This window comes from Ruditapes philippinarum, unplaced genomic scaffold (assembly GCF_026571515.1).
Source record: "Ruditapes philippinarum isolate M1 unplaced genomic scaffold, ASM2657151v2 ctg126_1_1_1_1, whole genome shotgun sequence".
Taxonomy (NCBI): Eukaryota; Metazoa; Mollusca; class Bivalvia; order Venerida; family Veneridae; genus Ruditapes; species Ruditapes philippinarum.
In genome coordinates, this window is record NW_026858637.1 from 426,788 (window position 1) to 440,560 (window position 13,773).

The window sequence follows — 13,773 nt, forward strand, 5'->3', positions numbered from 1 at the left end:
CGTCCGACCTTCCGTCCGTCCGTCCTTCCGTCCGACATTTTTGTCCGGAGCATATCTCTAAAAGTATTGAAACTTCATAGGTGGATAGACCTCATTGAGGAGGAGTGCAGTGCACAAGAATGATAACTCTACCTTGCATAATTTTTGAGTTTTTGCCCTTTGTTATTTTTCAAAATTGATTTTTGTCCAGAGCATAACTCCAAAAGCCTATAAGATATCAACATGAAACTTCATAGGTGCATAGATCTCACTCAGGAGGTGTGCAGTGCACAAGAATGATAACTCTACCTTTCATAATTTTTGAGTTATTGCCCTTTGTTATTTTTCATACTTAATTTTTCACCTGAGTGGAGCATAACTCAAAAAGTGTTTGAGATATCAACATGAAATGTCATAGGTGGATAGATCTTATTGAGGAGGAATGTTGTGCGCAAGAATGATAACTCTTCCCTAACCAATTTTTGAGTTATTGCCCTTTGTTCTTTTTCATGCTATTTTGTCCAGAGCTTATCTCAAAAAGTATTTGAGGTATCAACTTGAAACTTCATAGGTGGATGGATCTCATTGAGGAAGAGTGCAGTGCACAAGAATGATAACTCTACCCTGCATAATTTTTGAGTTATTGCCCTTTGTTATTTTTCAAAATTAATTTTTGTCCAGAGCATAACTCAAAAGGCCTTTGAGATATCAACATGAAACTTCATAGGTGCATAGATCTCACTCAGGAGGTGTGCAGTGCACAAGAATGATAACTCTACCTTTCATAATTTTTGAGTTATTGCCCTTTGTTATTTTTCATACTTAATTTTTCACCCGAGTGGAGCATAACTCAAAAGTGTTTGAGATGTCAACATGAAATGTCATAGGTGGATAGATTTTATTGAGGAGGAATGCTGTGCACAAGAATGATAACTCTTCCCTGTACAATTTTTGAGTTATTGCCCTTTGTTCTTTTTCATACTATTTTGTCCGGAGCTTATCTCAAAAAGTATTTGAGGTATCAACTTGAAACTTCATAGGTGGATGGATCTCATTGAGGAAGAGTGCAGTGCACAAGAATGATAACTCTACCCTGCATAATTGTTTAGTTATTGCCCTTTTTTATTTTTCAAAATTAATTTTTGTCCAGAGCATAACTCAAAAGGCCTTTGAGATATCATTATGAAACTTCATAGGTGCATAGATCTAACTCAGGAGGTGTGCAGTGCACAAGAATGATAACTGTACCTATTATAATTTTTGAGTTATTGCCCTTTGTTATTTTTCATACTTAATTTTTCAATTCAATTTTTTTCTCAAAAAGTATTTGAGATATCAACTTGAAACTTCATAGGTGGATAGATTTTACTGAGGAGGGATGCAGCACACAAGAATGATAACCTACCCTGCATTATTTTTTTGTTATTTTCAGCCATCAGTATTCACATAGGTTTCAAATCTGTTATCACTATAGCCATCAGTTTTCTTTACCAAAAGACCTCTTAAAATGGAATTATTCTGCTCTACTACATATACATTCTTCCAATGAGCAAACACATTCGGCGGGGGATGGCCATGTTGACATGGCTCTTGTCAGAATTGTGCCCCCCTTGAACTTTTTTCAAGAAATTGGTATTTTTTACTCCCAACTTCTTCATTCCTTTTAAGATTTACTTCAAACTCCCACATCATAATAATTTGACAAGATTTTTTCCAACAAATTTACTTAAAATAGAGAAAAGTTGAAACATTTGATATACTTATTCATCCTGAGAAAATTGCACCTTTTGATTATCTGTTGTATAAACATAATTTCCTTACTTGGCAGGGAAACTAACACATTACTATAATATAGACAAACTTAGAACTCAAAAGATTTAAGTTCATTGATTTCATTCATTCATTCAATGGTATAATTGAATGGCCAATGGCCCATCAGAATGTTGCTGGGGTTCTAACCAATAGGGGACTTATGGATTGCTTGCAATACTATGATAATTGCTTGTTCAACTTGTGTCGCACATATCTCAAAAAGTATTTGACCTAGAGTTATGAAACCTTACAGGAATGTTGCTCAGCATGTGTAGTTGTGCACTTGGGTTTCACTTGTGAATTTATTCTGTTTGTTTTTTTTTTCAGATTTATTGCCCTTGACTTAGTAAATATTTACATTTTTCAACTTGTGTCACATGTAGCTAAAACAGTATTTGACCTAAAGTCATGAAACTTTACAAGAATGTTGATCAGCATGTGTAGTTGTGCACCTGGGTATTTTCATGTGGATTGTTTAGTATTTTTAGAGTTATTGCCCTTGACTTCATAAAAATTTACGATTTTCAACTTGTGTGCACGTTACTCAAAAAGTATTTGGTCTAGTGTCATGAAACTTTACAGGAATGTTGCTCAGCATTTGAAGTTGTGCACCTGAGGTTTCACTTGTGGATATATTCTGTTTTGTCAGATTTATTGCCCTTGACTTAGTAAAAACTGTTCCATTATTTTGTGTTATTTGTTCCTTGAGTGCTTGAGTTAGAATCAACCAATTTTACAGGAATAATGATCAACATCACTGTGAAGCTTATTATATAATATGCACCTGGGGTTTAGCATGTGGATTTTTTTTTTTTCAGTTTTGTTAGAGTTATTGCCCTTGACTTAGTATAAATTTGCAATTTTCAACTTGTTCATGCATAACTCAAAAAATATTTGACCTGTTGGTCTGAAAGTTTACAAGAATGTTGGTCAGCCATGTACTTATGCACCTTGGTGTTTGCTTTTGGATTTATTCAGTATTTGTAAAGTTCTTGCCCTTGATTTAGTAAACGTTTTTTAGTTTTCAACATGTGGCGCATGTAGTCCAAAAAAAATTTGACCTAAAGTCATAAGCTTGACAAAACAGTGGAGTGTTGGGGCACCTGTGTCCTATGGACACATTTCTAGTTAATGATTTGTTTAAACCTTTCATTTGTTTGCTTTTAATAAAGGTAAAAAAAGTCTAGCATTGCTTCCACTTGGCGGGGAGTCTTGTCAGCTCTGTTCTATTTTTGACCAGATGTTAGTCAAAATATATACCATTACAATACAAGCAACAATAGTATCACACATATTTGCCTTTTAATTTGTCAATATTATGATTGTTCACTAAAATGGCCTATAAAGAACCAAGCAAGTTTAGTGTATAGCATGTAATGTATTTATTGTAAATGGTATTTTAATACAGGTATGTTTTAGTCATTTTTCAAATTGAAAACCCTTCATAGTTTTATGTTTGAAAAGGGCCAGATGTTGAATTTGTTAATGAGGTCTTATATAAGATTATATAATATTATTATATACAATCGAATTTCGTTCGCTCGAACTAGAAGGGTCTGTGCAAATTTGTTTGAGAAATCAGTAGTTTGAGCCAACAGAGGTTGAACTATTATCACGTAGGACATAGGTCTAAACATTTTCAATCTTTCATCGGTGGAATGATAAATATGCCAATATAATTGTTTGCTTGTACATCAGTAAAGTCTGTTCGTGGAATAGGCCTCTTCTTTTGAATATTAAGAATTAGTATCCCGGTCTTTTCAAATAAGTATTAACAGTACACTGTGTTACTCTATATTCATGCAGATTGTAAATGGCAATCATTTTCCAATCTTGTTTATATTTATATGTTTATTATGGGATAAAATTGAATTTAAACAATGCATTAATTAGGTAGTAAAAAAGAAATTAACAGCAGCATTAATTTGTAGTCATTTACTAAAATAAACACACATACAAGTATCATTGTATAGATATTCACGTTACATGCACCACGGCTGTAATTAAAGCCGTCTGGGTGCACACTTTACTTATTTCACAAGTTATTCTCTTTATATTGTTACTGAAGATGGCAAATAAACAATATTATCATAACAAACAAATCGGTAACAACACCTTATTTTGTATCAATTAACCTTAAGTGCCTTTATCACGATCACAAGGTGATATAACATGTCAACCTGCAACTTTTGTTGTCTTTTTTTTTTACCGAAAAGGTGTGATTTTAACTATACTTCTACCAAAGGGACCAAAGATCAGGTTCGAGGGTTCGAGCGATCGGTGTTCAAGCGATCTGAGGTAGAACAATATATATTATATAGAAATTTTGCGGGACTGGGCGATGAGTTCGAAGGAAGGTATTCAAGTGATCCGAGTTCGAGCGAACGAAACTTAACTGTATATCAAGGCATTTTGGGTCATCTTCACACTGTGGAATGCTGTTATCATGAGAATTTTTTTAAAGAGCAAAAGAAATAAGTTCTGTATGCTTTGAAATTTCATGTTACTTTTTTTTTTTTTTCCTTCAGATTTCTGGGACACAGCCGGCCAGGAACGTTTTAACAATATGCATCCTTCATATTACCATCAAGCTCATGCTTGTATATTGGTAGGTCATAATTATCTGTTTAATAATCACTTTTCTCTACCTGGAGGTGAGCTTTTGTGATCACAATTCGTCCAGTGTTCGTTCATTCGTCCGGTGTCTGTCCATTTACTTTGACTTTAAACGACATCTCTTCATAATTCACTACGCCAGTTTCATCCAAACTTCATAGGAATGTTCCTTTGTTTCAAGAATTTAATTCCATGCAGAACTCGGGTTGGCATGGCAAAAGAAAGAAAAAAACTTAAAAAATCTTCTTTTAAAGAAACCAAAGAACTAGAACTTAGATATTTGGCATGAAACAGGGTTGTCATTGTATTTAACTATATGTGTATAGTAAAAACTTATAAAATCTTCTTTTAAAAAACCCAACAAGCTAGAGCTTAGATGTTTAGCATGAAACATCTTCTAATGAGTGTCTACTCAGTTTGTTCAAAGAAGGGTCCTGGGGTTAAAATTGGCCCGGGGGGGGGGGGGGGGGGTCATTGATTTTCCTTTTATATGTATATAGTAAAAATGTAAAATATCTTCTTATAAAAAACCCAAAGAGCTAGAGTTTAGATACTAAGCATGAAATATCTTCTTCTGAGTGTCTACCAAGTTTATTCAAATAATCAATTGAACCCATGCGGCTAGCAATGAAACTTTACAGGAATGATCAGTATAATTGTGCATAATCATCATGGTCTTTTTATGGGCCAATGATTTTTAGCTCACCAGAGGACATTATCCTCAAGATGAGTTTTTGTGATGGTCAATCCATTGTCCGTTGTCCATCGTCCGTGTGTCTGTGCGTAAACAATTTCTTTCAACAACTTCTCCTCCTAAACCACTTGGCTAAATTTGTTGAAACCTTGCAAGGATGTTCCTTGCATGAAGTTCTACCAAAGTTGTTCAAAGAATTAAATTCCATAAAGAACTCTGGTTGCCATGGCAATCAAAAGATTTTTTTTACAAAGAATCTTAAAAAATCTGCTTGTAAAAAACAAAATATCTATAGCTTAAGATATTTGACATCTTCTACTGGATGTTTACAAAGCTTGTTCAAATGAAAGCCCTAGGTTTAAAATTGGTCTGGTCCCAGGGGTCATTGATAATCTTATATGTATATAGTAAAAACTTAAAAGATCTTCTTGTAAAAGACCAAAAGAGGTAGAGCTTAGATACTTGATATGTTCATTTTAACAACATCTAAACCACTGGTTCAATTTTGAAATAATTTTACACAAAAATTTCCTTGGTGACAGTGTACAAAAGTTGTTTAGATTAAGTTGTCCCATGTTTTCAAATTGTGCTTCTGGGGAGAAAAAGGTTCTTCTTTGATTTTTGACCAATTTCTCAGGTGAGCGATCCAGGACCCTCTGGGCCCTCTTGTTGTTTTAGAGTTATGGCCCATTAATTATTTTTATTTTTAAAGTTTGTCCGAACTACTCCTTTTATACCACTAATGCAATTTCAATGAATTTTTACATTATTTAAATATTTGCGCATATGACACAGGTTTTCGGCTTGAATGATTTTTGACTGAGTTATGGCCTTGAATGAACAGTGTGTAATAAAGTTTGTCTGAACTACTCCTCTTATACCACTATTGCAATTTCATTTCGATTGGTAGCTCAAGTACTTGTGCATAATACACAATTCTTTCGCTTGAATAATTTTTAGCCGAGTTATGGCCCTTTAATAAAGAATGTGTTTTCTTTTGTGTTGCTTGTCCAGACTGCTCCTCAGAAACTACTGGTGCTATTACATGCATCAAAACTTTACAGGAATGATGAATACATTTGGTCAGGGATTATTATGGCCCTTTAATGATTTTAATTTTTAAAATTTGTCCGGACTACTCCTGTTATACCACTTATGCAATTTCATTGAAACTTTACAGGATTGATTGGTAGCTCAAGTTCTTGTTCAAATTACACAGGTTTTAAGTTTATATAGTTTTTGGCCGAGTAACGGCTATTATGAGGCTCCACATGCGATCACTGATCGCTCATTTCATTATGTACATAAAGTAAAAACATAAAAAATCTTCTCCTCTGAAAGTTCAAGGCCTAGAGCTTAGATATTTTGCATAGAACATAATGTATTGGACTCTACCAAGATTGTTCAAATTATAGTCCTGGGGTCAAGTTTGGCCCCACCTCTGGTCCATTGATGTTCATTGTGTATATATAGTAAAAACTTCAAAAATTTTCCCCTCTGAAAGTGATAGGCTTAGAGCTTAGATTTTGTTTGTAGCATCATCTTATGAAAGTCTTTAAAAATTTATTCAAATTATAGCCCTGGGGATAAAATTTGCCTTGTCCCAGGGGGGTCATTGATTTTCCTTATATGTATATAGTAAATACAATGTACTTAAAAAATAATCTTTTTGGTTTATGGCATTATATCTGCCTTGCATTCATTGCTAACAATATTAATTCAGAGCCTCAATTATCAGGTGAGCGATATAAGGGCTATCATGGCCTTCTTGTTTGTATATTCAATGTAGGTACATAGAACATTCTTTATAGTAATAACTCAAATTGTACAGGCTCTAGAGGAAACATTTTTGGCCCAATTATCCTGAAAATTGGTCAGAAACAATGATTAGATGAATTCTAGGTCAAGTTCAAAAATGGGTCACCTGGGATCTTGCTAGGTCACAGCCTGAATATGAAAAACCTAGGTAACACTCTAGAGGCTACTGCTTCGGTATATATATCCTTGAAATTTGTGTTAAAGATTGTTTTGATGATTTCTAGCTCAGGTTCGAATATGGATTATCTAAGGTAAAAAACTAGGTCATGCAACCAAAATATGGAAAAGCCTTGTTATCACTAAAGAGGCTTGTGTTTTAGTCCAAATATCCTGGAAATTAGTCAGAAATGTTGTTTACTTGATTTCTAGCTCAAGTTCAAGAATTTGGGTCACCTTGGGTTTAACATTAGGTCATGCAGCCAAAATTAAAAAAAAAAAAAACTTGTTAACACTTTACAGGTAACATTTTCAGCTTAAATATCCTGAGAATTGGTCAGATAGGTTGTTTAGATGATTTCTACCCATTAACATATTGTGAAAAATGACCGTTTTCATTGAAAAGCCTCCTGTAACAAGTTCAAACTGCTATCAAACTATGAAAAATGCTTCAATACTGATGAAACTTGGCACAAATGTTGACTACACCATAGCCTCTGTAACAGCATGCTCAATCGTAAATTTCCTGTTACCATGGCAATGGGGGGACGTCTCAAAATTGCCAAAAATCACTATTTTGCATTGTTTTTTTCCATCAAAACTGATTTCAAAGTGCTGCAACTTCTCAATGAATTGAGATAGAGTAAAAGGCTTTTCAGGGTCGGTTACAAGTTACCCTAAAATAGACCTGAGGCCATTTTTAGCCTGTCACATGTCCAAAATTTTCTTGGCAATGAGGGGGACTCTGTCCCCCTTCAAACCCCCCAAACAGAAGGGGGCACATCCCCCTTCTGGCAACCCCCTGATGTAACATTTGGATGGGGGAAGGCGCCGAAAAAGTGGTCACTTTTTTTAACAACATTTCTCAAATGAAAACCAGTGTTTGGGGCCTAAATAGGGCATTTTTTCACTGTTTGCGGCCTCAAAAGGGGGGGGGGGGCAAAAAGCCATCGAAACACGCTTATATGAGGGAAAAGGTTAAAGGACGTTTTCATGAGTTTTCATATAGACATATAGGCAAAATTAAAACTGTTCAAAAGAATTTCTTTAAACTTGGCATTTTGTTAGAATATGATAACAGAAACATTTTAAGCGGGGGAAAATGGGGTCACCGTTCTCGTTTTTGAGTTATCTGCCCCTGAATCAGACTTTTCTACTTATTTGAGGTCATTTCAAGGGCAGATAACTTATACATACTTAAATGAATTCTTGTTTTTACTTCTAGATTATGTTTTTAGCTCACCAGAGCCAAAGGCTCAGGGTGAGCTATTAGTATCAAAGGGGGATACTCCGGCGTCCGTCGTCCGATGTCTGTCGTCATGCGTCAACAATCGTCTTCTTCTCTCAAACTATTGGGCAGATTTACTTCAAATTTGGTCTGTAGCATCCTTGTGACAGTCACACTTGAATTTGCTGATATCATTTCAAGTGACCCCTTTTATAACAGAGCTAAAAATAGAAAAACCTTTAAACATCTTCTTCTACAGAACTAATTGATTGATGATCACCAAACTTTGTCTGTAGCATTCTTGGGTAGTCTTTTATCAAGTTTGCTCATATTAATTTGATTGGCCCCTTTTAGGGGTCTCTAGGGCTAAAATAGAAAAACCTTTAAATGTCTTCTTCTACAGAACTAATGGATGGATGATCACCAAACTTTGTATCATTCTTGGGTAGTCTTTTATCAAGTTTGCTCATATTAATTTGATTGGCCCCTTTTAGGGGCTGCTAAAGCTAAAAATAGAAATACCTTTAAACATCTATATCAAGAGAACTAATTGATGGATGATCACCAAACTTTGTCTGTAGCATTCTTGGGTAGTCTTTTGATCATTTGCTCATATTAATTTGATTGGCCCCTTTTAGGAGTCTCAAAGGCTAAAAATAGTAAACACTTTAAATGTCTTCTTCTATAGAACTAATTCATGGATGATCACCAAACTTTGTCTGTAGCATTCTTGGGTAGTCTTATATCAAGTTTGCTCATATTATTGTGATTGGCCCCTTTTAGGGGCAGCTATAGCTAAAAATAGAAATACCTTTAAACATCTATTTCTACAGAACTAATTGATGGATGATCACCAAACTTTGTCTGTATCATTTTTGGGTAGTCTTTTATCAAGTTTGCTCATATTAATTTGATTTACCCCTTTTAGGGGTCTCTAGAGCTAAAAATAGAAAAACCTTTAGACATCTTCTTCTATAGAACTAATAGATGAATGATCACCAAGTTTTGTCTGTAGCATTCTTAGGAAGTCTTTTATCAAGTTTGATCATATTAATTTGATTATCCCCTTTTAGGGGTCTCTAGGGCTAAAAATAGAAAAACCTTAAAACGTCTTCTTCTATAGAACTAATTGATGAATGATCACCAAATTTTGTCTGTAGCATTCTTAGGTAGTCTTTAATCAAGTTTGATCATATTAATTTAATTGGCCCCTTTTAGGGGCCGCTAAAGCTAAAAATAGAAATACCTTTAGACATCTATATCTAGAGAACTAATTGATGGATGATCACCAAACTTTGTCTGTAGCATTCTTGGTTAGTATCAAATTTGCTCATATTAATTTGAGCCCCTTTTTGGGGCCACTAAATCTATGAAAACCTTTGAACATCATTTCCTACTGAAATAATTGATAGATGATCACCAAACTTTGTAGCATTATTAGGTAGTCTTTTATCAAGTTTGCTTATATTAATTTGATTGGCTCAAATTTAATAATCAGAAAATATTGACAATGGATAATTTCCAACACCGAAAAGCAGTTGTTTCTGGTGAGCGACTCAGGGCCATCATGGCCCTCTTGTTCTTTTTATAGCAAACAGTGCAGATCGCACTGAAGTGCTGGCTATCATCTTGTTCTGCGTTGGTAACATTGGTAGATTCAATCACAGCCAATGGGCTAAGGGATGCCCACACAAAAATATGAAAGTTTTGTCTGCAATTAATTTAATATATAGAAAATAAGAAGAAAAAATGTATTGTTTCCCTTCATAATAAGTTATCTGCCCTTGATTTTAACAAAAAAGTCCAATTCAAGGTCAGATAACTCAAAAACAAGAACAGTGACCCTTTGTTTTTCAGCTTAAAAAGGTTTCTGTTATCATATTCTAACAACATTCCAAGTTTAAAGAAATTCTATTGAACAGTTTTAATTTTGCCTATAAGTCTATATGAAAACTCCCGAAAACGTCTTTAAGTTCAAATATGAGTCATCCTGGGTCAAAAACTAGGTCACACAAGCCTACATATGGATAAACCTTGTAAACACTCTAGACGCTGCTGTTTTGGTTATAAAATCCTGGGAAGTGGTCAAAAAGGTCGTGTAGATGATCTTTAGTTTAAATATAGGTCATCTGTGGTCAAAAAACAAGGTTAGGCAGCTCAAATATAGAAAAGACTTGGTAATTTTAAATGTAATATTTTCATCCCAAATATCCTGGAAATTTGTCAGCAAAGTTATTGATTTCTAGGTCAAGTTTGAATGTGGGTCATCTGGGGTCAAAAACTAAGTGACAGTCAATATATGGAAAAACCTTGTTTACATTTGCACTGTTTCAGGTACAGATATGAATGTTATGTTATCAGTTTTAAGTAGGGATGGTAACCGGTTAACCAAGTACTTGATCAAACATCGGAATATCGGTTACAAAATTGATATTTGATTACTCAGAAAATTATATAATTTTTATTCTTTTGCAATTTAGAAAGATTGGTGTATCCAATTAGTTCAGAAATTAAGAGATTTATCTTCATAAATACCTGTTAAATGCATTGCAGAGGTGGGAAAATGATATCGTAAATTAAACAAGGCGATCAACAGTTTGACACGAGCATGGGATTAAACAGCTGTGTTGCATTCGTCAACATATATGAACTGCTACACATGTTTTAAACTTGATATTGCATTAATCGAAAAGATGTTAAATATAATGTTGTTGATTTGTTTATTGGTTATTCTAAGTAACCTCCCTTGCAAACCTATTTATTGTTACAATTTCTATGAATTTTGATAGAAAACTAAAGTAGAAGGTGTTGATATTGTGTGATAAAACTTTGATAATCATTGGAAATCATCCAAGTAACCTAGTAATCGATCGAAAAAATGACAAAGTACTAACTGTATTGATTTTGGTATTCATTGCCATCCCTAGTTTTAAGATTATGACATTTTATCTGCTTTTCTTTCATTGCTAACAATATTCATTAATGATAATAATCAGGCGAGCCATAAGGGTCTTCAATGCCCTCTTGTTTATCTAAAGTCACCAAATAATCTTTTACATTGACAGGTATTTGATTCAACAAGGAAAATAACATACAAAAATTTACCATTATGGTTAAAAGAACTGAGAGAATATAGACCAGAAATACCATGCCTTGTTTGTGCGAACAAAATTGATGGTAAGTATCATTTTAATTTTAATTAAGGTAATAGGATGAACTTAAAGGCTCTGTAGTTCAAATCTCTGTAGAGAAATTGAATGACATAATTATGAGAGTTATCTGTCTTCTACTAACTTACAGTCATTGGTAGTACTACTTAACCCATTACTGCATGAGCATTTTGTGATTTTGTGAAAAATGGCTGCTTCATCGGAAAAGTCTCCCGTTAGAAGTTCAAATTGCTATCAAACTATAAAAACTGCTTCAATACTAATCAAACTTGGCACAAATGTTGACTTGACCATTGCCTTTGTAACAACATGCTCAGTCTTTAATTTCCTGTTACCATGGCATTGAGGGGACATCTCAAAATTGCCAAAATCACTTTTTTGCATTGATTTATTCCATCAATTGATTTCAAAGTGCTGCAACTTCTCAAGATAGAGTCAAAGGCTTTTCAGCGTTGGTTACACGTTACCTTATGATCGACCTGGGGTCATTTTTAGCCTCTTACAAGCCCAAAATTTTCTTGGGGACAACAAAAAGGGGGTGTGTGAAAAAGGTGTTAAAAGGCGTGTATATGACGTAATGGGTTATGGAAAATGTGAAATAGCTTAGCTTAATAGGAAGAGCATCGTATTTGTAAACTAGGGATCACTGGATTCAACCTTGGTCATTTGTCTCACATCCTGAAGTACAAAAATCATTAAGGATTAGCAGTCTGTCATGTCTGAGAAATTGGTTATTATTGGTTTGTTATCCAGGAAAGTTGGGTAGGTAAACTGACTGCCAAAATATGACCAAAATGTGTAATCAAAGCACTGAATGTACTGATGGGGAGGCTATGACAGAATGTTTCAGACTTATAGTTTCTTTTCTTTTTGCTTAAAATGTGCTGTTAAATAAGAAGATATGCACATTGCGCCATTTATCATTCAACCATTCATATATATGGTTAATATGGTTGACTATTCATTTTGTTAATATTCCAGAACATTTCATTGAGGTCTACATTCGGATTGTTAATCATGCAAATTTTGAAAAACCTAAAAACCATTCATAAATGACATACCAGCAGGTATGACGACTGTTCATTATAAGATCATAATACCATTTTACAACTGACGGTTCCTTATCAAAATATTCTAGGACTGTTCATCATAAATACTTTATGTCATTTTAATATCATTGAATGATAATAACAACTGCAAGTTAAGCAACATTTTAATTGAACATAAAAATTATACATATTTACATGTACCATAATTGAGATCAATAAGACACTGTCTTGTGATGAGTATTAATATTCATTCTCTACGGACAGAAAGTTGTCTTCTCCCGAAGCAAATCTCGAATAAAATCACATTTCAGAAAATTATTCCCATTTCATTACTCGTCGCTGACTTTGACGGCTTCGGATAATATTAAAGCTAAATATTTCTTGAAAAAATACATAGCTGCAAAGCTTATAATATTCAAAATTGAATCAACCTAAGTGAAAATTGATCAGGAAGTTATATCTTCTTTTTTACCGCCAACACTCAACCAATTTATGGTAGTTAATCGATAGATTTTAAACCTCACTAGCTTGAAATATATACTGCGGAAAATCTGTTGTTAACAGGGTGTGCGGTTATTACGTAGGGTTTTCCTTGTCGACCATTTCCCGCAAAGAGATTAGAACATCGAAGCGTCAGTGCTATGAATGGTGTTATAAAAAGCGTATTTTGGAGGTTTTTGTTGAAACTTCTCCAAATCTCTCCAGAGATATGCACGTCGCGGAGAAGGCACACGGCAGGTCAAGGTCAAGTCATCTCAAGTACCAGAGGTGATTGGTTGACCTGTCGTAACTTCCTCTGGAGGTTTGGCGCTAATGAACGCCGTTTTTGTTGTCGTCAGTCAGGAAGTTGATGCCTTGACAGTACTGTCGTCTCCTTTACCACTAACGAACGAAGAATGGGCTACCAGGAAGATTCTGCTTCAAAAAGACGTCCCCGATGCTATAATCTCGGACATATGGTTATTCCGGCGCCGAGAATAAATGAACTTAAAACACACACTCTTGTTGAAAACAAAACAGAAAAAAAACAACAACATATTTTCTGTAGTAATTTTTCAAGTGTTGTAAAATGAAAACGAAATTCGGTTCATGCCGCCAATTATTTTTAGAACACAAGCATATAAGTTTTTTTTATTTGATTTATTCAAATAAACAATCACTTCAGCGCGCGCAAATATCGTTTTCAAATTAAAATTTCGTAAGATACAAATGTATGTTGATGAATTTCCGATGCTCGACTGTAAGTCATTC

General features: G+C 34.3%; 1 protein-coding gene across 2 annotated transcripts in view; it reads left to right on the top strand.

Annotated features, from left to right (window-relative positions):
• LOC132753798 (rab-like protein 2A) overlaps positions 1-13,773 on the top strand; it is a 95,878-nt gene that overhangs the window by 46,960 nt on the left and 35,145 nt on the right. For both annotated transcript variants that reach the window (XM_060744323.1, XM_060744324.1), the window contains exons 4-5: positions 4,320-4,399; positions 11,369-11,480. In XM_060744323.1, coding sequence (XP_060600306.1) covers positions 4,320-4,399; positions 11,369-11,480 — 192 coding nt within the window. The remainder of the gene's footprint in view (positions 1-4,319; positions 4,400-11,368; positions 11,481-13,773) is intronic.